Raw genomic sequence first — 24,985 nt, 5'->3', positions numbered from 1 at the left:
AGCGGCTTTAAACCCCTGGATTCGCAACGACACACTTGATAAGCTTCATCAGTTCAACTGGAAATAACTGGGCTTGGGGAGAAACACAATAGTGCGGTGCCAAAGAACTTGATTTTAAATAGATACATTAACATGACTGATTCTTTGATTAATTTTGGTTGCCTGTTATTGTCAGCATGAACCCTGCATAAAGTGCGCGCGCGAAGAGCAAGCTTGTTGCTTGAAAGCATGACACTCTGTGGCTCTGTCCAACCCGCACAGTGCTGAAAAGATAATATAGGACAACAACAAGGCGTCTCAACAGAGTTTTCAGTGATGAAGACTTCGAGATGGCAAAATAAACCCATCCTATATACCTATTTGAAGCGATGCCTACATGAAAATCCCTTTCAAGACTGCTGCTTTCTCTCGGACCGGCCGTAATTGAACTTCATCTTCTTCTATTAGAAGAGAGCGAGAGTGGATCCTTTTAGGTGCAAGAGCGGCTGTCTGCAGAAATGCCAGCCAACCTCACCGTCTCAAACAACACCGTGCTAGTTCTGGGTGCCGAAATTAACACAGCACAAACCCGGGACACCGACTATAACTTCCCTGCACTGATATCCGGAATATTGCTAATTGTGGTCATAATTTGTGGAAATGTGCTTGTGTGCCTTAGCGTGTACAGGGAAAAAGCTTTGAAAACTACAACCAACTACTTCATAGTCAGTCTGGCTGTGGCTGATTTGATGTTGGCAGTTTTGGTTTTGCCACTGTTTATATATGTTGAGGTGAGTAATATATCTCAAAATGGTATGGTGCCTCAGTCAAGCCATGCATTTTATTAAGATTAAAACAATGTGCCTTCATGATGATGATGATTCATATTCATAACATTATTAGTAGTGATGGTATTAATCATTATAATAATTAGACATTATAATATTCCATTAGAACATAATTAACTAATGATGATATTCATTAGAAAGGGCCAATGAATTATGATTGGAAGCTATTTCAAATTATAGCACATAATGTAACGTTGTTTATAATGTAATATACCATCAATCACTCCAAATCACAATACTACCAATTGTATGCCATATTTACACAATTGGTTATTGTCTAACAACCTATCATCTGTTGGGGCCAGGTTTATTTACATGTGTTGCAGCTGATGCAAGGGTGAACACTGCATAGAATGGATGATGTGCATGCTGGATAAACACAGTTAACTCATTAATCCAATAGTTTGCAAAGGCATGTGTGCCTAGATTGCTGTTGTTGTCAAAACTTTTCTGTCAAAACTTCTCATATGGCTTGTCAACACCATTGAGTATTTGAGACAGCCAAATGATCATTAGACAACATGACTTCACCAGATCATACTACATTTTCAACTTTGCAAATATTTATACTATTTCTAAGTATTTCAGAAATAATCAGATACGCTTATAACTACTGTCTATAAGTCATTACTGTGGATTGGAATAATTTCCCAATCCTGTAACTCAATCTAACTCCAACAACCACACAGCTGTAGCTACACTGTAGGCATGAACTGTATTTGACCCCTCGGGTCCCGAGTGGCGCAGCGGTCTAAGTCACTGCATCTCAGTGCTTGAGGCGTCACTACAGATCCCCTGGTTCGATTCCAGGCTGTATCACAACCGGCCGTGATTGGGAGTCCCATAGGGCGGCGCACAATTGGCCCAGCGTTGTCCGGGTTTGGCCGGTGTAGGCCGTCATTGTAAATAATAATTTGTTCTTAACTGACTTGCCTAGTTAAATAAAGGTTAAAATAAAATACAAATATGCATGGGTTGCCTCTCCACTGTTGGGACCAGAACCCCCTGCAGCGAGTCACTGCACGGCTGCATCCCCATCCATTCTGCCACAGCACATGCCTCAACAATCGCAGCACAATACACACATTTGTCCCAGCAGGCAGTCAACACTGGGCCGGGGAACTGAGGCTGATTAGCGCCTCCCCTCAGCCCCTCTCCTCCCCCCTCAGCTAGACAGCCACTAGTAGCCAAGAGACCCAGCATAGGAACAATGGTTTTTCACTGACTGAACATTCCATTCCCAGGGTCACTGTCCCAAGCACCACACTGGACACCACTATGGCCCCTTCAAGAGAGCTTGAAATAGCATCCGACTGGCCAGTCGTACAGAGAGCATGGAGGAAGTGATGGATGAAATTGAGGGGTCCTGTTCTAATACTTTGAGAATGCATCCATCATGCCTCGCATCCCTCCTTTCCTCCTCTTCTTGGGGGGAATGCTGATCTGACATGACTGGTGTAAAAGACGATTTATGCTTGAGCCGTCAATGCGGTCCGGAGGCTCCGTACGGAGGGTGTGACGCAATTGCGGAGCCTCCTGAGTCCAAATAAAGCTCCGTACCATATCGCTGTGTGACCCACATTTTTTAACAATGTGGAGGGCTCCGTATAGCTCCGCATTGACATGATTGGTTGATGGTAGGTGGGGGCGGTACTTCCTGTATAAACACAAACTCACTTCCTTGAAAACTTCATTCACAACAGCACTTCCTTGACCATAAATCGGCTTTAAGCTATGTGATGGAATCCTCGCTTTCAGTGATTACTTCAAGGACTCAAAGAAGGAGCCGTACAGAAAAACCACATGAATTTCACGTGATCACATGTGTTTCAACAACATGCAATAACATGAAACTACACATGTGAAAACATGATCTCGTGAAATAAATCTGACAACATGGGGATGCAACCTTTCAACATGTGATACCATGAAACTTTCACGTGCTCAAATAATGTCACGTGTAAAGATCTGACAACATGGGGATGCAAAATTATAACATGTGATACCATTAAACTACACGTGACAACATTTGAACATGTGAAAGCCCAGGTATCAAATTTCATTTAGAAAATTTTACTTTAAAATGCATAATTTACATTAATTGAATTTAGACAGTTATGGTCCCCTGGAAGGGGGGTGTACCTCCAGGGGACCATGACAAAACATCCCAAGAACGTCCTAAAAACAACCTTGGGGTGTTGTTTTTGTTTAGTTCCTAAACTAGACAAAAACCTCCAGGGGACCATGACATAACATCCCAAGAACGTCCTCAGGGACATCCCTGTAACTAGACAAAACCTCCAGGGAACCATGACACAACGTTTCGAGAACGTACTAAAAACATATTTGAGAACGTTTATGGAACAAAACGGGAACTAGACAAAAAGCTCCAGGGGACCATGACACAACATCCCATGAACATCATTGGAGGAACATGTTAGGATGTTTGTAAGATGTTCTCAAGACATTTGTTTTACCAGTCGTCAGAACGTCATGTGATGGTCCCAGATGGTCCTAAACCATGATAAGTAATGAAATGGTATGGGGGGTTTAAAGTAAGTGGTACACTGTTCAGCAAAAATAGTGTAAAAATCTTTCATCAATGACAATATGATTACATTTGACATGATAACTTAGTACTGACTTGTCAATATCACCCCACCTGGGATATTAACTCACAACCTCTGGATTTGGGGTACGCTGATTTTTCTGCTTCGCCACAAAGTCCCTTACACATTCATTACCTACAGTGCCTTCAGAAAGTATTCATACCCCTTGACATATTCCACATTTTGTTGTGTTACAGACTGAATTCAAAACGCATGAAATAAATATTTTTTCTCTCCCATTTACACACAATAGCTCATAATGACAGAGTGAAAACACGTTTTTAGATTTTTTTGTACATTTATTGAAAATGTAATACAGAAATATCTCATTTACATAAGTATTCACACCCCTGAGTCAATATGTGTTAGAATCACTTTTGGCAGCGAAAACAGCTTTGAGTCTTTCTGGGTAAGTCTCGAAGAGACACCTGGATTGTACAATATTTGCACATTATTCTTTAAAAAAATATTCAAGCTCTTTCTAGTTGGTTGTTGATCATTTTCTAGCCAATTTAAGTCAAAACTGTAACCAGGCCACTCAGAAACATTCAATGTCGTTTTAGTAAGCAACTTGGTATGCAACCAGTGTATATTTGGCTGTGTGTTTTAGGTTATTGTCCTGCTGAAAGGTGAATTTCAGTGTCTCCCAGTGTCTGTTGGAATGCAGACAATCAGGTTTTCTTCTAGGACTTTGCCTGTGCTTAGCTCTATTCCGTTTCTTTTTATCCTAAAAAAAAACACCATAGTCCTTGCTGATGACAAGCATACCCATAACATGATGCAGCCACTACCGTGCTTGATAATATGAAGAGTGGCACTCAGTGATGTGTTGTGTTGGATTTGGCCCAAACATAACACTGTATTCAGGACATAAAGTTAATTTCTTTGCCACATTTTTTGCAGTTTTACTTTAGTGCCTTATTGCAAACAAGATGTACGTTTTGGAATATGTTTATTCTGTACAGGCTTCCTTCTTTTCACTCTGTGATTTAGGTTAGTATTGTGGCGTAACTACAATGTTGTTGATCCATCCTGTTTTCTCTTATTACAGCCATTAAACTCTGTAACTGTTTTAAAGTCACCATTGGCCTCTTGTTGAAATCCCTTAGCGGTTCCTTCTTCTCCGGCAACCGAGTTAGGAAGGACGCCTGTATCTTTGTAGTAACTGGGTGTATTGATACACCATCCAAAGTGTAAATAATAGCTTCAGCATGCTCAAAGGGATATTCAATGTCTACTTTTTGTATGTTTACCCATCTACCAATAGGTGCCCTTCTTTGTGAGGCACTGAAAAACCTCCCTGGTCTTTGTGGTTGAATCTTGAGATTCACTGCTCGACTGAGAGACCTTACATATAATTGTATGTGTGGGGTACAGAGATTAGGTAGTCATTCAAAAATAATGTTAAATACTATTATTGCACACAGAGTGAGTCCATGCAACTTATTATGTGACTTGTTAAGCAAATTTCTACTCCTGGATTTACAGTATTTACGCTTCCCATAACAGAGGGGTTGAATACTTAATGACTCAAGACATTTCAGCTTTACATTTTTAATTCATTCGTAGAAAATTTGAAAAACATTATTCCACTTTCACATTATAGGGTATTGTGTGTAGGCCAGTGGCAAAATCCTCTATTTAGGATATTTTAAATTCAGGCTATAACAACAAAATGTGGAAAAAGTCAAGGGGTGTGAATACTTTCTGAAGGCACTGTATAATACATCTCTGCACTTAGCAAAAGTGTGCCATCTGCATTGCTATTGTAGTTGTCAGTTAATCTGACTATTCTTTCATCATTGATATAATTGACTTATTTTTTGCAATTTTAGGGTTTTCAGTATAGTTGTCTAATGTTGGGTCATATTACTATATTTTAATGTTACTCCTGAATCACTATGATAAATATAATAGTTTTTCTTGAGTGTATTTTTAACAAAACTGAGATTTACTTTTAAGTCCAAAGTGTAGGAATACAGGTGAAATCAGTAATTGACACAGACATGGTGGCGTAGCAGGAAGATCGGAAGGCCGTAAACCAAGAGTGTCACGATCGTCGAACAGAGAGGACCAAGGCGCAGCGTTGCGGGTGAACATATTCTATTTATTTACTAGATCACACGATCAAAACAAAGAACGAAACGTGAAGTCCTTCGATACCAAACCAAAAGGAACAAGAAACCACAAAACACAAAGTGCAAGACAAACAGTTAAATATGGCTCCCAATCAGAGACACCCAGCTGACACTCGTTGCCTCTGATTGGGAGTCACTCAGACCAACATAGAAAATAAACATAGACTTACACACCCTGGCTCAACATAACATAGTCCCCAGAGCCAGGGCGTGACAAAGAGGTTCAAATCCCAGATGAGGACATAATAATTGCTGTATAAATTAGGGCTGGGCGGTAAACCGTATTTTATTACATACCAGTAATGTAACGGACTGGTTTAACATTTTACTTTACCTTACATAACGGTATTTCAATGTTTGGTTTGTTAAATGTAATATAAATGTAATAACTAACTGATGAAACATGAGAAATTATGGCAATCGGTCCGTTCTTATCGGCAGTAAGAGACAGCTAACAGTTGAGAACTACTCACTTACTAGCATGAGCTTCGGGTGCCCACATGTACTTTTTTTTTCATGAATAGTGCCTGTGAGGCAGTGCTGGTGCCAAAGCACCCTAGAAATAGAGCCCTGTACGAGCATGAATTTTAACCCTACCCATGCTTGCAATGTTCAGGACATAATCTACCCAGTCCTGAAAGCTTCTGCCAAATTTAAAGCCCGGCCCTGCCCGAAACCCGAAATAACTTCCTCCGTTAGTTGCTCCTCTCTGTCTGTCACTCGCTCCCTGCGCGCTCTGCATGTGCTCCGCTCATGGCGGCTCTGGGTTTGTGAGTATCCATAGAAACGGCTTGGGCTGCTCTGCTCAATGACGAGATTTGAGAGAGCAGTTAGGCTGTTAGCTACTTTTCGTCACTCTAAACTCAGACAAGACTCAAATAATATTATTATTAATAATCTTTCCTGTCTTATATTTGACGAGGTTGAAGCACTTCTGACACCATGTTATGATCTTAGTCAGATATGACTGTATTGCACAGCAGAGCACAAGCACATGGCTCAGCTTCAAAATGTTAGTGATCAATTTAGTGATAGGCTACCTGAGCCCTGACTGTTATTGATGAAAAAAAACAGGCCCTACCCGGTCCAAACCAAATGTACAATTTCGGGGTCCGTCGGGCTTGGGTCGGATAGCAGAGCTCTACCTAGAAATCGGCACAATGCCACTTGTGGCAAAAGTAAGAACTGCCATTGAATCTATTGAAAATACACTGAACAACAATATAAACGCAACATGCAACAATTTCAAAAATATTACTGAATTAAAGTTAATGAAAGGAAATCAGTCAATTGAAATAAATGAATTACTCCCTAATCTATGGATTTCACATGACTGGGAATACAGATATGCATCTGTTGGTCACAGATACCTTAAAAAAAGGTAGGTTGTGGATCAGAAAACCAGTCAGTAGCTGATGTGACCACCATTTGCCTCATGTAGCGCAACACATCTCCTTCGCATAGAGTTGATCAGGCTGTTGATTGTGGCCTGTGGAATTTTGTCCCACTCCTCTTCAATGGCTGTGCGAAGTTGCAGGATATTGGCGGGAACTGGAACACACTGTCGTACATGTCGATCCAGAGCATCCCAAACATGCTCAATGGGTGACATGTCTGGTGAGTATGCAGGCCAAGGAAGAACTGGAAAATGTTCAGCTTCCAGGAATTGTGTACAGATCCTTGCGACATGGGGCCGTGCATTATGCTGAAACATGAGGTGATGGCAACGGATGAATGGCACAACAATGGGCCTCATGACTTCGTCATGGTATCTCTGTGCATTCAAATTGCCATCGATAAAATTCAATTGTGTTTGTTGTCCGTAGCTTATGCCTGCCCATACCATAACCCCACTGACACCATGGGGCACTCTGTTCACAATATTGACATCAGCAAACCGCCTGCCCACACGACGCTATACATGCTGTATGCCATTTGCCCGGTACAGTTGAAACTGGGATTCATCCGTGAAGAGTACATTTCTCCAGCGTGCCAGTGGTCATCGAAGGTGAGCATTTGCCCAGTAAAGTCGGTTACGAAGTCAACAAGCACGCATATGAGCTTCCCTGAGATGGTATCTGACAGTTTGTGCAGAAATTATTCGGTTGTGCAAAACCCACAGTTTCATCAGCTGTCCGGGTGGCTGGTCTCAGACGATCCCGCAGGTGAAGAAGCCAGATGTGTAGGTCCTGGGCTGGCATGGTTACATGTGGTCTGCGGCTGTGAGTCCTGTTGGACGTACTGCCAAATTCTATAAAACAATGTTGGAGGCGGCTTATGGTAGAGAAATTAACATTAAATTGGCAACAGCTCTGGTAGACATTCCTGCAGTCAGCATGCAAATTGCACGCTCCCTCAAAACTTGAGACATCTGTGGCATTGTGTTGTGTGACAAAACTGAACATTTTAGAGTGGCCTTTTATTGTCCCCAGTACAAGTTGAACCCATGTAATGATCATGCTGTTTAATCAGGTTCTTAATATGCCAACCCTGTCAGGTGGATGGATTATCTTGACAAAGGAGAAATGCTCACTAACAGGGATGTTAACAAATTTGTGCACAAAAGTTGAGAGAAATAAGGTTTTTGTGTGTATTGAACATTTCGGTAATCTTTTATTTAAACTCATGAAACATGGGACCAACACTTTACATGTTGCATTTATATTTTTGTTCAGTATACATCATGGTCATAGAGTATAATATTTTTTCTGATAAAGGAAAAGTGACTTTTTCACAAAATTGAAGCCATACAAAGAAAAAAGAAATGTGGTACTGTCACGACTTCCGCCGAGGCTGCCTCCCCTCCTTGTTCGGGCAGGTTTCGGCGTTCGTCGTCACCGGCTTACTAGCTACTACCTATCCCATTCTCATCACTCCACTTGTCATGTCTTGTCTTGTCAATCACACACACCTGGTGCTCATTTCCATAATTAGTATGTGTATAAGTGTTCCCTCTGTTCCCCTTGTCTTTGTGAGTGATTGTATTTGTGAGAGCGAGTAGCTTGTTTGAGCTACTCTTCCATTTTGTAGTTGCCAAGGTGGAATATTTTCCCTTGTTAATGTTTCGTTTCGACGTTGGGTGCATTTTATTTATGTACACAAAATAAACTCTGGACTTCTGTGTTTTACCTCCTGCGCCTGACTCCTTAATTCACACCTCGTCACAGAATCACTCACCAGCTGAATGGAGTCAGCAGGAGAAGACCGCATGCCTGGTGTAGTGACAATGGTCCAGGAGCATTCATCGATGCTGGCCAGCTTGGGGGAAGCGATGGATCGGGTTCTTCAGGTAGTACAACGCCTGGAGAGGAGAGGAACTGATCTATCGAGACCAGCTGGTCAACCGGATCCAGCCACCTACACCCCAGCCCCTGGAGGGATCCAGATATCCCGTCCACCGCCGTTTGATGGGATGGCAGCGCGATGTAAGGGATTTCTGCCCAACTCGAGCTGTATTTCTCCAGCATCAGGCCGGCGCCACTGGAGCGGGAGAAGGTATCCGTCCTCGTTTCCTGCTTTTGTGGGAGAGTCCTGGAGTGGGCCAACACGGCCCATTGAACGAGAGAGGTCCCGTATTGGAGGACTACGGGGAGTTTGCTCTACCTCTTTCAGGCGGGCGAACGACTGGTCCATCTGAGGCAGGGGACGAGGACCGCACAGGACTACGCGCTGGAGTTCCGGACACTGGCAGCGGGGTCCGGGTGGAATGAGCGGGCCCTGATCGACCATTTCTGGTGCCACCTAAGGGAGGATGTCCGACGGGAGCTAGCATGTCGTGATGCCATGCTATTGTTCTCCCAACTGGTGGACATGGCCATCCGGCTGGACAATCTGCTAGCAGCCAGAGGACGTCCTGGTAGGGGTCTGCCCGTTCCCACCCCGGACGACTCTGACCACGAGCAGATGGAGCTGGGGGTAGCTGCCGGTCGAGAGAACGCAGGAGGACAGCGACAGTGCCACTCTGGTGGCACGAAGGGACAATCCACCTCACGTCGCAGTCAACGTTCTTTTGGGTCTGGAGGTGGTAGGCAGGGTACTCACGCATCACTCCAGGTAACAAACACCCAAACTTGTTCAGAGCCCTTTGCGGCGCACTGTACCCTATCTATCTCCTTTCCCGATCACCTGGTAGTTTCCCAGTGTAAGGCGCTAGTTGATTCAGGTGCAGCTGGGAGCTTTATGGACAGGGCATTTGAACGCCGTCAAGGCATTTCATTGGTTCCCCTATCCATTCCACTCCCCATCAGAGCACTTGATAGTCGACCATTAGGGTCCGGATTGGTTAAGGAGGTTACTGTACCAGTCACCATGATTACACAGGAGACGCATGTTGAGCAGATCACTTTTTTGATTATTGAGTCTCCTGCTTACCCTGTAGTCTTAGGTATTCCGTGGTTAGCCCTTCACAACCCCAATGTTTCATGGCCGCAGAGGGTTCTTACGGGGTGGTCGCGTGAGTGTCCAGGTAGGTGTCTAGGTGTTTCCGTTGGTGCGACCATGGTGGAAAGTCCAGACGGTACTCCCACCGTGCGCATTCCCCCCGAATACCATGATCTGGCGCTCGCGTTTTCCAAGCCTCAAGAGACTAAATTACCACCTTATCGGGAGGGGGATTGTGCGATAAACCTTCGGGTAGACGCTGTAGCTCCCAGGAGTCATGTGTATCCCCTGTCGCAGGCTGAAACGGAGGCTATGGAAACATACGTCACCGAGTCCCTGCACCAGGGGTATATACGTCCCTCCACTTCACCTGCTTCCTTGAGTTTCTTCTTTGTGAAGAAGAAAGATGGTGGTTTACGCCCGTGCATTGATTATCAACCACTGACTCAACCACTTATCCTCTTCCCCTCATTCCTTCAGTGATTGAGTCAATGCATGGGGCCCGCTTTTTCACCAAATTAGTCCTCAGGAGTGCCTACAACCTGGTGCGTATTCGGGAAGGGTATGAGTGGAAAACAGCATTCAGCACAACCTCGGGGCATTATGAATACCTGGTGATGCCCTATGGTTTGATGAATGCTCCATCCGTTTTCCAGTCCTTTGTGAACGAGGTGTTTCGGGACATGCTTGGTCGCGGTGTGGTGGTCTACATCTACATCGATGTGGTCCTCTGTAGCTCAGCTGGTAGAGCACGGCGCTTGTAACGCCAAGGTAGTGGGTTCGATCCCCGGGACCACCCATACACAAAAATGTATGCACGCATGACTGTAAGTCGCTTTGGATAAAAGCGTCTGCTAAATGGCATATTATTATTATTTATTATTATGACATCCTGGTGTATTCCTCTACGCATGCCGAGCATGTGTCCCTTGTTCGCAAGATACTGGTCCGACTGCTGGAAAATGATCTTTATGCCAAGGCAGAGAAGTGTGAGTTTTTCCAGCAGTCAATCTCCTTCCTTGGATACCGCATTACTACCACAGGTGTGGAGATAGAAGGAGATCGCATTTCAGCCGTGCGTAATTGGCCGACTCCAACCACGGTGAAGGAGGTGCAGCACTTCCTTGGCTTTGCCAACTACTATCAGAGGTTTATTCGGGGCTTTGGCAAGGTCACAGCTCCCATTACCTCCTTGTTGAAGGGTGGGCTGTCCTGACTCCGCTGGTCTGCTGAGGCTGATTTGGCCTTCAGTAGATTTCGGGGACTATTAACCTCCGCCCCGGTACTGGCTCACCCCGATCCATCAATACTGTTCGTAGTGGAGGTGGATGCGACCGAGGTAGGGATAGGCGCTGTCTTATCCCAACGCTCGGGCACGCCATCCTAGCTCCGTCCCTGTGCCTTCTTTCCGAAGAAGCTCAGCTCGGCGGAGCAGAACTACAGCGTTGGTGATCAGGAGCTGCTGGCTGTTGTCCGAGCTTTGACGGTGTGGAGGCATTGGCTCAAAGGGGCGAAACACCCTTTCCTCGTCTGGACAGACCACCATAACCTGGAGTACATTCGGGCAGCGAGGCTGAATCCTCGCCAGGCCAGGTGGGCCCTCTTCTTCACCCGGTTTGATTTCAGCTGTATGACACAGAGGAGAGGCCCAGAGACAACACCCCCATACTCCCGGCCTCATCATTGTGGCGCCGGTAGTATGGGCGATGGACGCGGATATAGTGCAGGCATTACGCACAGATCCATCTCCACCGCAGTGTCCAGCTGGGCTGCAGTACGTGCCTGCACTTATCCGTGATCGTCTGATCTACTGGGCACACACGTCACCCTCCTCTGGTCATCCAGATATCGGTCGTACAATACGCTGCCTGACCGAGAAGTACTGGTGGCCTACCTTGGCTATGGACGTGAGGGTGTATGCTTCCTCCTGCTCAGTGTGCACCCAGAGTAAGGCACCTAGGCACCTCCCAGCGGGTAAGCTACAACCTTTACCAGTTCCACAACGACCATGGTCTCACCTTAGTATTGATTTTCTTACTGATCTTCCCCTCTCCCAAGGTAACAACACTATTATCCTAGTCGTTGTGGATCGATTTTCGAAGTCCTGCCGCCTCCTTCCTATGCCCAGTCTCACCACGGCCCTACAAACTGCGGAGGCTCTGTTTACTCACGTTTTCCGGCACTACGGGGTACCAGAGGATATAGTGTCCGACCGAGGTCCCCAGTTCACGTTTAGAGTCTGGAAGGCGTTCATGGAACGTCTGGGGGTCTCGGTCAGCCTGACCTCTCGATTTCACCCCGAGAGTAATGGGCAGGTGGAAAGGGTGAATCAAGATGTGGGTAGGTTCCTGCGGACCTACTGTCAGGACTGGCCGGGGGAGTGGTCGGTGTTCCTGCCATGGGCAGAATATGCTCAGAACTCTCTCCGCCACTCCTCCACTAACCTAACACCCTTCCAATGTATTTTGGGTTACCAACCGGTCCTGGCACCGTGGCACCAGAGCCAGACCGAGGCTCCTGCGGTGGATTACTGGTTTCGGCGCGCAGAGGACACTTGGTACGCTGCCCACATTTGCCTCCAGCGCGCCGTGCGTCGTCAGAAGGTGAACGCTGACCGCCACCGCAGGGAGGCACCGGTTTTCGTACCTGGATTGGGTCTGGCTCTCGAACCGGAATCTACCCCTCCGCCAGCCCTACCGGAAGCTGAGCCCGCAGTTTGTGGGGCCGTTTAAAGTCCTGAAGAGGATAAACGAGGTTACATACAGGTTGTTACTCCCCCCTGATTACCGTATTAACCCCTCATTTCATGTGTCTCTCCTCAGGCCGGTGGTAGCTGGTCCACTCCAGGAGTCTGCGGTGCGGGAGGTTCCTCCACCTCCTCTGGACATTGAGGGGGCCCCGGCGTACTCGGTCCATTCCATACTGGATTCGAGACGTCGGATGGGGGGCCTTCAGTATTTAATGGAGTGGGAGGGGTACGGTCCGGAGGAACGGTGCTGGGTCCCAAGGAGGGACATCCTCGATCCCTCCCTGTTGAGGGATTTCCACCGTTGCCATCCGACTCGCCCTGCTCTGCGTCCTCCTGGCCGTCCCCGAGGCCGGGGTCGGCGCACTGCTGTAGCCGCGCGTCAAGGGGGGGTACTGTCACGACTTCCGCCGAGGCTGCCTCCCCTCCTCGTTTGGGAAGGTTTCGGTGTTCGTCGTCACCGGCTTACTAGCTACTGCCGATCCCATTCTCATCACTCCACTTGTCATGTCTTGTCTTGTCAATCACACACACCTGGTGCTCATTCCCCTAATTAGTATGTGTATAAGTGTTCCCTCTGTTCCCCTTGTCTTTGTGAGTGATTGTTTATTATGAGCGCGAGTAGCTCTGTTGAGCTACTCTTCCATTTTGTAGTTGCCAAGGTGGAATATTTTCCCATGTTAATGTTTCGTTTCGATGCTGGGTGCATTTTATTTATGTAAATGAAATAAACTCTGGACTTCAGTGTTTTACCTCCTGCGCCTGACTCCTTCATTTACACCTCGTCACAGGTATAGTGTGGAAATTCTCGCTATACACCAAGTCACTTGGCTCTGTCATATCCTCACATGGCCTCTCCTATCATTGCTACGCAGACGACACACAATTAATCTTCTCCTTTCCCCCTTCTGATAACCAGGTGGCGAATCGCATCTCTGCACTTCTGGCAGACATATCAGTGGGTGACGGATCACCACCTCAAGCTGAACCTCGACAAGACAGAGCTGCTCTTCCTCCCGGGGAAGGACTGCCCGTTCCATGATCTCGCCATCACGGTTGACAACTCCGTTGTGTCCTCCTCCCAGAGTGCAAAAAGCCTTGGCGTGACCCTGGACAACACCCTGTCGTTCTCCAATAACATCAAGGCGGTGACCCGATCCTGTAGGTTCATGCTCTACAACATTCGCAGAGTACGACCCTGCCTTGCACAGGAAGCGGCACAGGTCCTAATCCAGGCACTTGTCATCTCCCGTCTGGATTACTGCAACTCGCTGTTGGCTGGGCTCCCTACCTGTGCCATTAAACCCCTAAACTCATCCAGAACGCCGCAGCCCGTCTGGTGTACAACCTTCCCAAGTTCTCTCACGTCACCCCGCTCCTCCGCACACTCCACTGGCTTCCAGTTGAAGCTCGCATCTGCTACAAGACCATGGTGCTTGCCTACGGAGCTGTGAGGGGAACGGCACCTCCGTACCTTCAGGCTCTGATCAGTCCCTACACCCAAATGAGGGCATTGCGTTCATCCACCTCTGGCCTGCTGGCCCCCCTACCTCTGCGGAAGCACAGTTCCCGCTCAGCCCAGTGAAAACTGTTCGCTGCTCTGGCACCCCAATGATGGAACAAGCTCCCTCACGACGCCAGGACAGCGGAGTCACTCACCACCTTCCGGAGACACTTGAAACCCCACCTCATTAAGGAATACCTGGGATAGGATAAAGTAATCCTTATACCCCCACTTACCCCACCCAAAAAATAAATAAATAAATAAATATATATATATGTATATTGTAAAGTGGTTGTCCCACTGGCTATCATAAGGTGAATGCACCTATTTGTAAGTCGCTCTGGATAAGAGCGTCTGCTAAATGACGAAAATGTAAATGTAAAAATGAAATGATAATGAGTGAAGGAAATACAGAAATTGATGAAATTGCAGAAAATGATTTTTGGTTGAAGTTTGATAAAACAATCCGAAGAGAGAAAGCCACAGTAAAACCACTTAGAATGTATTTGTTGCCACCCTATGGTCATGCACTACGCATATAAATAACTTGTATTATTTAAAAACATAAAATACCATCATACTGTCAAAAATTTAAACAATATTGTGATATAGTTTGGCCATATCGCCCAGCCCTAGTATAAATAAAAAGACACAATGTAATCATGTGTGTCAAATATGTAAGTTGAAATCACTGTATGTTTAAAGCACTGTTTGTGTGTATCCTAACGACTCATTTTTGTTTGCAGGGCATCACCTGTGAAATCTCATTTGAAAAATGTGCACGTGAAAATTTGAATCCACATGTGAAAGGTTAGGTTCATCAACATGTGAAAATCCATATGTGAAACTTCATATGAATTATCATCACGTGAAATATTCCAAAAACACATGGTTTTATATGATTTCACATTTGAAATTTCTTTGTGGTTTTTCCGTAAGGGGAAGGAGAAATGTGTTTTACATGGTATTGGAACAGAGCCACATGTATCATGTTACATGACGGTGAACACATGTCCCCAACCTGGCTGCCAAATCAGAGAGAGAGAAGCAATTAAGAACAAGCCAATAAAAAGGTTTCTTCCTTTATTGCTTTTGTGATTAGAATACCATTAAAATCATCTAAATTTTGTCAAGGCCAAAACTTGTCATAACTGGCACGTGCTCCACGCCTGCAATTTCCAATCAGCCAGAGGGGCCTCACTCTGCTCAGCTCTATGATAGAGCTGCAGCAGCGCTAATGAGGAAATTGATTTCACACACAGCCAATCTGGTGGGTGCAGAATGCTAGCCAAGGGCAAGACCTTGTGGAAGTGATTAGAGGGCAGGGAGGGGCAAGGAGTCGTCAGCACACCTTGGCTCTATCTCGATTAATCTTTCCGTGATTCCTTGCATCCTATGTCCTTGCCTCCTTCTCAACCATACTGAAGGAGCATATCGAAGGTCATTACCCAATTACTTTCTTTCATGTGTTTTGAGAAAGAGAAGAGAAGAAAGGATGCTTGGAATCGAGGAAAGATTGAGAAAGAGACAAAGTTATTTTTAAGGTCAGTGAAGTTGCCTGTCTGACCGTGTGTGTTTGCTGCTCTGTTTCAGTTCCAGGGTGGTCTATGGACAATGAACATGCATGTCTGCGACGGCCTGATGACCATGGACGTGATGCTGTGTACGGCCTCCATATTCAACCTCTGCTCCATCAGCATCGACAGGTTATCGACCTTTAACTCTCTGTTAATAATAATAATAATATGCCATTTAGCAGACGCTTTTATCCAAAGCGACTTATAGTCGTGATTTTTGAGCTAGGTCAAGGTCAAATTCACTAAAATAATCTATGGATTCCAATTAACTTTCCTACCCTGTGTCCGAATGTTTGAGCCATTGAATACCAATACTAACATGTTCTCTCCCAAAACACTTTGCTGGGAGTTGTGCTGGCAGCTTTAGCAGTACAAGGGAGGAGACCCCTGCTGCTTTCGCTATCAGCCCAAGTCAAAGGTCATAGTGTCTCCTCCACTAGATCAGATTAGGAAAATAACCACATCTCCAGCAATGACCTGTCATCTCTCTCTTCCCCCCTCCTCCCTGAAAGCAATCAGTCTTAACGGAAAGCACAAATGAAGCAGAGAGAAAAAAAACATACAACCTCAGGATAAAATATGTTTCCATCTTGATAAACTGCCAGCATTGAGATGGGATCATTAGCTGATATGATTATCCTTTTCTTTGCTCACTGTTGCATAGCCTCTCACTGACATGCAGATATATAGGGGCCTGTTGAAGTATTTGTTGCCTCTGTGTTGCCTGTTGCCAAGAAAACATTAGCATTCACACAAATGGGAATAATGGAAAAAATGCAATAAATGAAAGCTCAACAGTTTCCCGTGTGTATCAAGAATGGTCCACCACCCAAAGGACATCCAGCCAACTTGATACAAATGTGGGAAGCATTGGAGTCAACATGGGCCAGCATCCCTGTGGAACACTTGACACCTTGTAGAGTCCATGTACCGAGGAATTGAAGCTGTTCTGAGGGAAATATGGGGTGCAACTCAATGTTAGGAAGGTGTTCCTAATGTTTTGTGCACTCAGTGTACATGGTGTATTTGTGTCAAATGTAATGTACTAGAACACGTGTGTCAAATTCATTACATGGAAGGCTAAGTGTCTGTTTTCTGTCCTCCCTTGTTCTTGATTGATGAGTTAAGGTCACTGATTAGTTAAAAACTCCCCTCACCTGGTTGTATAGGTCTTAATTGGACACAAATTGAAAGGAAAACACAAACAGCAGACACTCGGCCCTCCATGGAATGAGTTTGACACACCTGTACTATACTGAACAAAAATATGAACGCAACATGAATTTAGCAGTACGTCCAACTAGCCTCACAATCGCAGACCACGTGTAACCACGCCAGCCCATGACCTACACATCCGGCTTCTTCACCTGCGGGATCGTCTGAGACCAGCCACCCGGACAGCTGATGAAAGGAGTATTTCTGTCTGTAATAAAGCCCTTTTGTGGGGAAAAAACTCATTCTGATTGGCTGGTCCTGGCTCCCCAGTGGGTGGGCCTGGCTCCCAAGTGGGTGAGCCTATGCCCTCCCAGGCCCACCCATGTCTGCGCCCCTGCTCAGTCATGTGAAATCCAAAGATTAGGGCCTAATGAATTTATTTCAATTGACTGATTTCCTTCTATGAACTGTAACTCAGTAAAATCTTTGACATTTTTGCATGTTGCGTTTATATTTTTGTTTAGTATATAATGATAGCTCGAAGTAAATCATTAATTTAATTCATAAATATCTCTCTTCTACAAAGAGAATACAGCTCCTCTCAATCTTTTCTCTGCTTGATGTGATTCATTCAGGTTCATTGCTGTCTCCATTCCACTCAACTACAATGTTAAGCATGTTGATCAGAGACAGATCTTCCTGCTCTCTGCCACGTGGATCCTGGCCTTGGCAGTGGCCTCACCCGTCATGTTCGGCATCCAAAACGTCCCCCAGCGGGACCCTACAGAGTGTAAACTGGAGGACGACAACTTCGTGGTCTACTCCTCCGTCTGCTCTTTCTTCATCCCCTGTCCCATCATGCTCCTTCTCTACTGCGGCATGTTCCGGGGCTTGAGGAGGTGGGAGGAGGCACGCAAGGCCAAGCTGAGGAGCAGCATCCAGGCCTGTAGGAAGTTCCAGGACGCAACTGCCTCCATGCCCCCACTGGACTCCCTGCCTCCTCCTCTACCCCCCATTATCAAGAGGGAGGAGCTCACAGACATGAAGCCAGAGCTAAAGGAGATTAATCTGGAAGAGCTGGACCCTTACCCTCCAGAGTCTCCAGACGGCCCCTATAATAACTCCTCACCAGACACTCCAGACCGCCCCTATAACAACTCCTTAACATCTCCAGAGTACAAGGACGGCCCCGTGCCCACGGTGGTGGCCTACTCTAACATTAGGTACAACCTCCACCCCCAAACTGGCCCTCACAAGAAGAAGAGGGCCAAGATTAATGGCCGAGAGAGGAAGGCCATGAAGGTGCTTCCTGTCGTTGTGGGTGAGTTGAATAATTTCTGTTCTCTTATGTGTTTGGTTTGCACTTTGCAATTGTTCTATTATGGTGAAACTGTTGGTTGGGGCACTGCTGTAACTGTTAATGTAACTGTTGCAGTGTCAATGCTACAGAAAGGTGTTTCTCTTTGTTAGAAAGCCAACAGAACTGACAGCAAACACATGATGATTATTATGCCTCTTCACAATAACTTTCCCCCAGACAGAAACACAGGATCAGGGTGTCAGGTTTCTCTTGAAATGACCATTAACACAGCATAATCAGACATTTTTATTTAAATGCTAAATGTAATCTTCTTTAGGTCAAAGACACATTCATCTTCACCACAATCAGGTTTTTTGAAGTCGTTCAATCTGCGAGGGGGACTGAACAATGTAAGTAACAATAACAAACGATGGGCCATACAAAATAATCCAAGCACAATTTGAACGATGGCTTCAAGCAAAGGGCATCATCAACACAAGACATTGACAGATCTTACAGCACTGAACTGGAGTGAGTTCCCTGAAAGCTTCAAAGCTAACATGGCATGGTATTTCTCTGAACAAACAAAGCCACACAACAACCGCGAGAGATTCATCATAAATATTTTCATGGTCAATCTTCTGTGCATTGAGCGGTCTTAGTCATCACCAAGAGAACTAACCAGATGATTCTGACCCTACCGTTATGCTTGTTTACACTGAGCTAAACTGGGGTCGGAACGCCATTATGGTTATATTAAGTCACCGCAGAGCAGGCGCGAGATATGGGTTGGAAAACGTACACTACTTGACCAGTATGTGGACACCTGCTCGTCGAACATCTTATTCCAGAATCATGGTCATTCATATGGAGTTGGTCCCCCCTTTGCTGCTATAACAGCCTCCACTCTTCTGGGTAAGCTTTCCACTAGACATTGCTGCAGGGACTTGCTTCCATTCAGCCACAAGAGTAGTAGTGAGGTCGGGCACTGATTTTGGATGATTAGCCCTGGCTCGCAGTCAGTGTTCCAATTCATTCCAAAGGTGTTTGATGGGGTTAAGGTCGGGGCTCTGTGCAGGCCAGTCAAGTTCTTCCACACCAATCTTGACAAAGCATTTCTGTACGGACCTCGCTTTGTGCATGGGGGCATTGTCATGCTGAAACAGGAAAGGGCCTTCCCCAAACTGTTACCACAAAGTTGGAAGCACAGAATTGTCTAGAATGTCATTGTTTGCTGTAGCGTTAAGATGTCCCTTCACTGGAACTAAGGGGCCTAGCCCAAACCATGAAAAACAGCCCCAGACCATTATTCCTCTTCCACTTAACTTTACAGTTGGTACTATGCATTCGGGCAGGTAGCGTTCTCCTGGCATCCGCCAAACCCAGATTAGTCTGTCGGACTGCCAGATGGTGAAGCATGATTCATCACTCCAGAGAATGCGTTTCCACTGCTCCAGAGTCCAATGGCGACGAGTTTTACACCACTCCAGCCGAAGCTTGGCATTGCGCATGGTGATCTTAGACTTGTGTGCGGCTGCTCGGCCATGGAAACCCATTTCATGAAGCTCCCGGTAAACAATTGTTTGCTGACGTTGCTTCCAGAGGCAGTTTGGAACTCCATAGTGAGTGTTGCAACGAAAGACTGACGATTTTTACACGCTACGCACTTCAGCACTCAGCGGTCCCAGTTCTGTGAGCTTGTGTAGCCTACCACTTTGCGGCTGAGCCATTGTTGCTCCTAGACATTTCCACTTCACAATAACAGCACTTACAGTTGACCGGGGCAGCTCTAGCAGGGCAGACATTTTACGAACTGACTTGTTGGAAAGGTGGCATCCTATGACGGTGCCACGTTGAAAGTCACTGAGCTCTTCAGTATGGGCCATTGTACTGCCAATGTTTGTCTATGGAGATTGCATGGCTGGGGGCTCAAGGAGATTGCATGGCTGGGGGCTCAAATCCATTAATTTGAAGGGGTGTCCATATACTTTTGTATATACTGTATAGTGTACCTCAATTCAGGGATGGGTTATGCCACTGTACTTTTTCCAAGCTGACACATCAAGAAGATTGAAATACTGCTAGTTTTCCCTGAAAACTGCTCTTTTCGTCCTCATACTAGGTAGCAGTATTCACAGCAGCCATTATGAAATGGCACATCGCATTGAACAACAAAGGAGCTGATTGGCTGACACTGCCATTCCAAAATGGCTCCGGTGGCTACTGCTAGCTAGCATGAGGATGAAAAGGGCATATTTCCAGAAAAAAATTGTAGTATTTCTGCCTTGTTGATGTATCAGTTTGGAAAAGTTAAAATATGGAGTGCAGTGGCATATCTCATCCCTGCATTGAGGTACGTTTTCTGACTCATATCTTGATATAACCATGATGGCGTTCCGACCCCAGTGCAGTTCAGTGTAAATGAGCGTAACGGTAGGTCCGGAATCATCTGGCTTCAAGAGAACTAATGTACCACTCCAGCTATACAAAGCTTTGTAGAACCTCACCTCTGGCCAGAACTCTTGTGTTTTTGGATGTTTCTCATCTTTAAAAAGTGACTTTCTTACGTCTAAATAAACAGGGTCATTGTTGGGCCTAACGAGTCATTATAATACCATTTAGCGAACATTGGCTAATTAACTTAACCTTAATCCTTTATCCAATCATCATGTAAGGTTTACCAGAGGCCTTAAGACATAGAGAGGATGTTATCCCTACAGCATCACCATTGTGATGGTAGAGGGTTCAGCCTTTTGACTGGAAGTATGGACCTATAAACACACCTGAGCAAAGAGACTTGAACAGAATAATGTTTTATCAAAATTGAATGACAATTATCCGGAGCTTCTTTAAGCCAGAGAGGCAATCCTGTAATCTGTCCCAGTAGACACACCCACACACACATACACACACACAACACACAGCCCCACAGGGTACAGGCAGAGGGCATGACATGAATTTATTCTGGATGATGCTCCAGGCCAAAATCATCCATACTGCAAAGTCGTACACTAAAGGAGCAGCACAAACACATACACACAAATACTGAGCAAAATGAATCTACTAGAGCAGAGGGAGGAAAAGGGAAAAGGGGGAGAAAGATAAGGGGGGAGGAGAGGGGAGAAAGAGAGAGCGAGAAACAATCAAAGTCACCCTCGATCAGCCTCGTTTCCTTGTGCTATCTTTGAGTCCATCTGTCCAGGGATGGAGTTGGTGTATTTATTGAAAAGGCAGAACGGAAGCATGGCCTATATACTATGGCATTTGAAGATAATGCAGTATTTAAAACCCTGTGTTCAAGAAAGTCAATCAAATAGATTTGACAAACAAGATGATCATATTTAAATCAGGAGACAAACAGAAGAAGTAGTCTAGACCAAGGGTTCTCAAAGTAGGGTCCATGGCGGTACTGCATTTCATTTCATTTTTTAAATGAATATTACTAACAGATTAAATTACTTTTAACCAAGGGATCCATGAAATGAGTTTCAAGTGTGTAATACAATACAATGTAATATTATTCATCTACACGTTTGATGGGAGACTGTTACAGAGGAGTGTAAATGCTTTTTTTAGGCTGGATCATGTTGTTGAATTGTATTGTATAGTTGTATGTTTTAATTCTGTAATGTATTGATTGTTGCTGCCTTCTTGGCCAGGTCTCCCTTGACAAAAGAGACTCTGGGTCTCAATGGGCTTTTCCTGGTTAAATAAAGGTTAAATAAATTAATAATGTATGTTCTTAACCCTGGGCAACATGGGCCTGGTAGGCTCACAGGGATATTGGTATCCACAGTACTATTCCCTCAAAATGTGTATAATTGCAGGATATTAGCTTTAAAGCTGCAACATTTTCTCTCTGATGCCAAGAAAGCGGGGCTTTTAAATGTTCTTTCCCAGTGTCTGAGCACTGTAGACGTCATAGTAAAACTCCTTGTAGACTAATTTTATCGCACTCGAGTTGTGTTCTGATTATGAGGGGGTCCCTGATGAATTTGCTATCACAACAGAGGTCCCCGGACCCAAAAAGTTTGAGAACCCCTAGACTGCAAAGAGTTATGTGGGTAAAATACTGATATACGCCTCAAAGTCAGAGGGTGTCTGAAAGCCATTTCAACCAGCATCACTCAATTCTCATATCCTTCCCTTTATTTAAAATAGGAGGTGATGATGGATCTTCAACAACTCCAAATATCAGGAGTGATGGAGCTGTCTGGTAGGAAGGAACTCAGAAACACATTATTCCTGTCACGACTTCGGCCGAGGCTGCCTCCCCTCCTTGTTCGGGCAGGCTTCGGCGTTCGTCGTCACCGGCTTACTAACCACTGCCACCCCAATCATCATCACATTGGTCTTGTCTTGTCAATCACACACACCTGGTTCTAATCCTCTCATTAGTCCGTGTATAAGTGTTCCCACTGCCCCCTTGTCCTTGTGGGTGATTGTTAGTTGTGAGAGTAGTATAGCTCGGTGGAGCTACTCGTACATTTAGTTACCAGGGTAGATTTTCCCCTGTGCCTATGTATTATTGGATTCTACCGTTACAGTGTATTTGCCAGGGATGAGAGTTTCCCCTGTGCCTGTTTCGTTGATCGCTATTTGAGCGCATTTGTGTGTCAACGAAGGAATAAACTCTGTATTCGGTGATTACCCTCCTGCGCCTGACTCCTTTCATCACACTCATCACAATTCCATTAGATAAGTAGTAGATCAGTTGGTAGAGCATGGCGTTTGCAACGCCAGGGTTGTGGGTTCGATTCCCACGGGGGGCCAGTATGAAAAATAAATAAATAATGTATGCACTCACTAACTGTAAGTCGCTCTGGATAAGAGCGCCTGCTAAATGACTACAATGTAAATGTAATAAGGCTTTCCTAATACTGGTCCTGGGGGACCCACAAGGGGACCAGGTTTTAATAAGACACATTACATTAGATGACTTATTACATTAGTATCCAAGATGGCGTAGCAGTGCGGTCGTGTACTCTGTAGTGTGTCCGTGTAAATAGCCAGTTTTTTTTTGTCTTTTTCGTATATATTCCCCTATCACAGTTTTCGTCCTTCTACTAAATATACTTTCCTGCAACCCGCCTCACTCAGTGTGGAACGGATTCTATTATTTACTTACCTTTTATCTAGACTCTCCAGTTGAAACTAGCTAGCCAGCTAACTAGCTACTTGCTATTAGCCACTGTTAGCGGTTTTCACCCAGAACATCAGATTTTCTGCCGGAATAACTGAATCACTGGACCTTAACACCGGATCGCAACCAGCTAGCCGCAACCGAATGGATGTTGCTGTTGGCTAATCAACACTGCCCCCGAAACAAGCACCAGTTAGCCTTGAGCTAGCCTCGAGCCAGGCCCATATCAAGGCTATCTATCTCTCTGTCTACCGGACGGGAGTAGCCAGCTAACTAGCTACTTGCTATTAGCCACCGTTAGCGGTTTTTTCACCATTGTCCGTGGCTTGCACTACCTACCAGCCAGCTCTAGCCTGGACTATTATCGGCCAGTCTGCACAGCGCGTTATCGACCCAGAACATATCGGATTTTCTGCCGGAATCACTGAATCACTGGACCTTTAACACCGGATCATCGCAACTAGCTAGCTGCAACCGAATGGATGTTGTGGTTGGCTAATCAGCCTTGAGCTAGCATCGAGTCAGGCCCATCTCCCGGCTATCTACCTCTCTGTCAACCGGACGGGACCTCCTAGTGTCGACACGGAGCCCCGCCGATCCATCATGACTGGGCTGCCGACGTAATCATCTGTGGTTTCAACAGGCTTCCCGTTGCGACGACCACGAAGATCCATCTGCTAGCCCCGGCCCGCTAGCACACGCAATTCAACAGCCGTGCTTCCTGCTCGCCTGTGCTGTAGCACCAATTTGAACTGCTCTCGGACTCACATATTTCTGTTCACTGGACCTTATGATCACTCAGCTGCACAGCTGATGCCTGCTGGACTGTTCCTTTACACGGTACCCTGTCCTGTTTTATCTGTTTAGCCTCAGCCCAAACTTTCATCGCCATTACCAGTTGTTGTCTTAGCTCTCTCGAATAACACCTGTGATTGCTTTATGCCTCTCTCCCATGTCAATATGCCTTGCCTATTGCTGTTCCAGTTAGTTCTTATTATACAATTTCACCGTAGAGCCCCAAGTCCCTCTCAAACTGCCTCAAATAGCTCCTTTGTTCCACCCCCCATACACGCGGAGAACGGCTCAATCGGTGCCTCCAGTGATGCTATCTCTTTCATTGTTACCCAACGCTTAGGTTTACCTCCACTGTACTCATATCCTTCCATATCCTTGTCTGTACATAATGCCCTGAATCTATTCTACAACGCCCAGAAATCTGCCCCTTTTATTCTCTGTACCCAATGCACTAGAAGACCAGTTCTTAAAGCCTTTAGCCATATCCTTATTCTAGTCCTTCTCTGTTCCTCTGGTGATGTAGAGGTTAACCCAGGCCCTGCAGCCCCCAGTATCACTCCTACTCCCCAGGCGCTATAATTTGTTGACTTCTGTAACCGTAAAAGCCTTGGCTTTTTGCATGTTAACATCAGAAGCCTCCTCCCTAAGTTTGAGTTATTCACTGCGTTAGCACACTCCGCCAACACTGATGTTCTAGCAGTGTCTGAATCCTGGCTTAGGAAGGCCACCAAAAATTCAGGAATGTCCATCTCCAACTACAACATTTTCAGTCTAGATAGAACTGCCAAAGGGTGTGGAGTTGCAATCTACT

General features: G+C 45.5%; 1 protein-coding gene across 1 annotated transcript in view; it reads left to right on the top strand.

Annotated features, from left to right (window-relative positions):
* Positions 1-176: 176 nt before the first annotated feature.
* LOC121531297 (D(4) dopamine receptor-like) overlaps positions 177-24,985 on the top strand; it is a 30,122-nt gene continuing 5,313 nt past the window's right edge. The window contains exons 1-3 of the mRNA XM_041836535.1: positions 177-770; positions 15,798-15,910; positions 17,572-18,257. Of these exons, the coding sequence (XP_041692469.1) occupies positions 498-770; positions 15,798-15,910; positions 17,572-18,257 (1,072 nt within the window). The 5' untranslated portion in view covers positions 177-497. The remainder of the gene's footprint in view (positions 771-15,797; positions 15,911-17,571; positions 18,258-24,985) is intronic.

This window comes from Coregonus clupeaformis, chromosome 19, assembly GCF_020615455.1.
Source record: "Coregonus clupeaformis isolate EN_2021a chromosome 19, ASM2061545v1, whole genome shotgun sequence".
Lineage (NCBI taxonomy): Eukaryota > Metazoa > Chordata > Actinopteri > Salmoniformes > Salmonidae > Coregonus > Coregonus clupeaformis.
The sequence above is the reverse complement of the archived record's forward strand: the minus strand, read 5'-3'. Positions and strand labels throughout refer to the sequence as shown.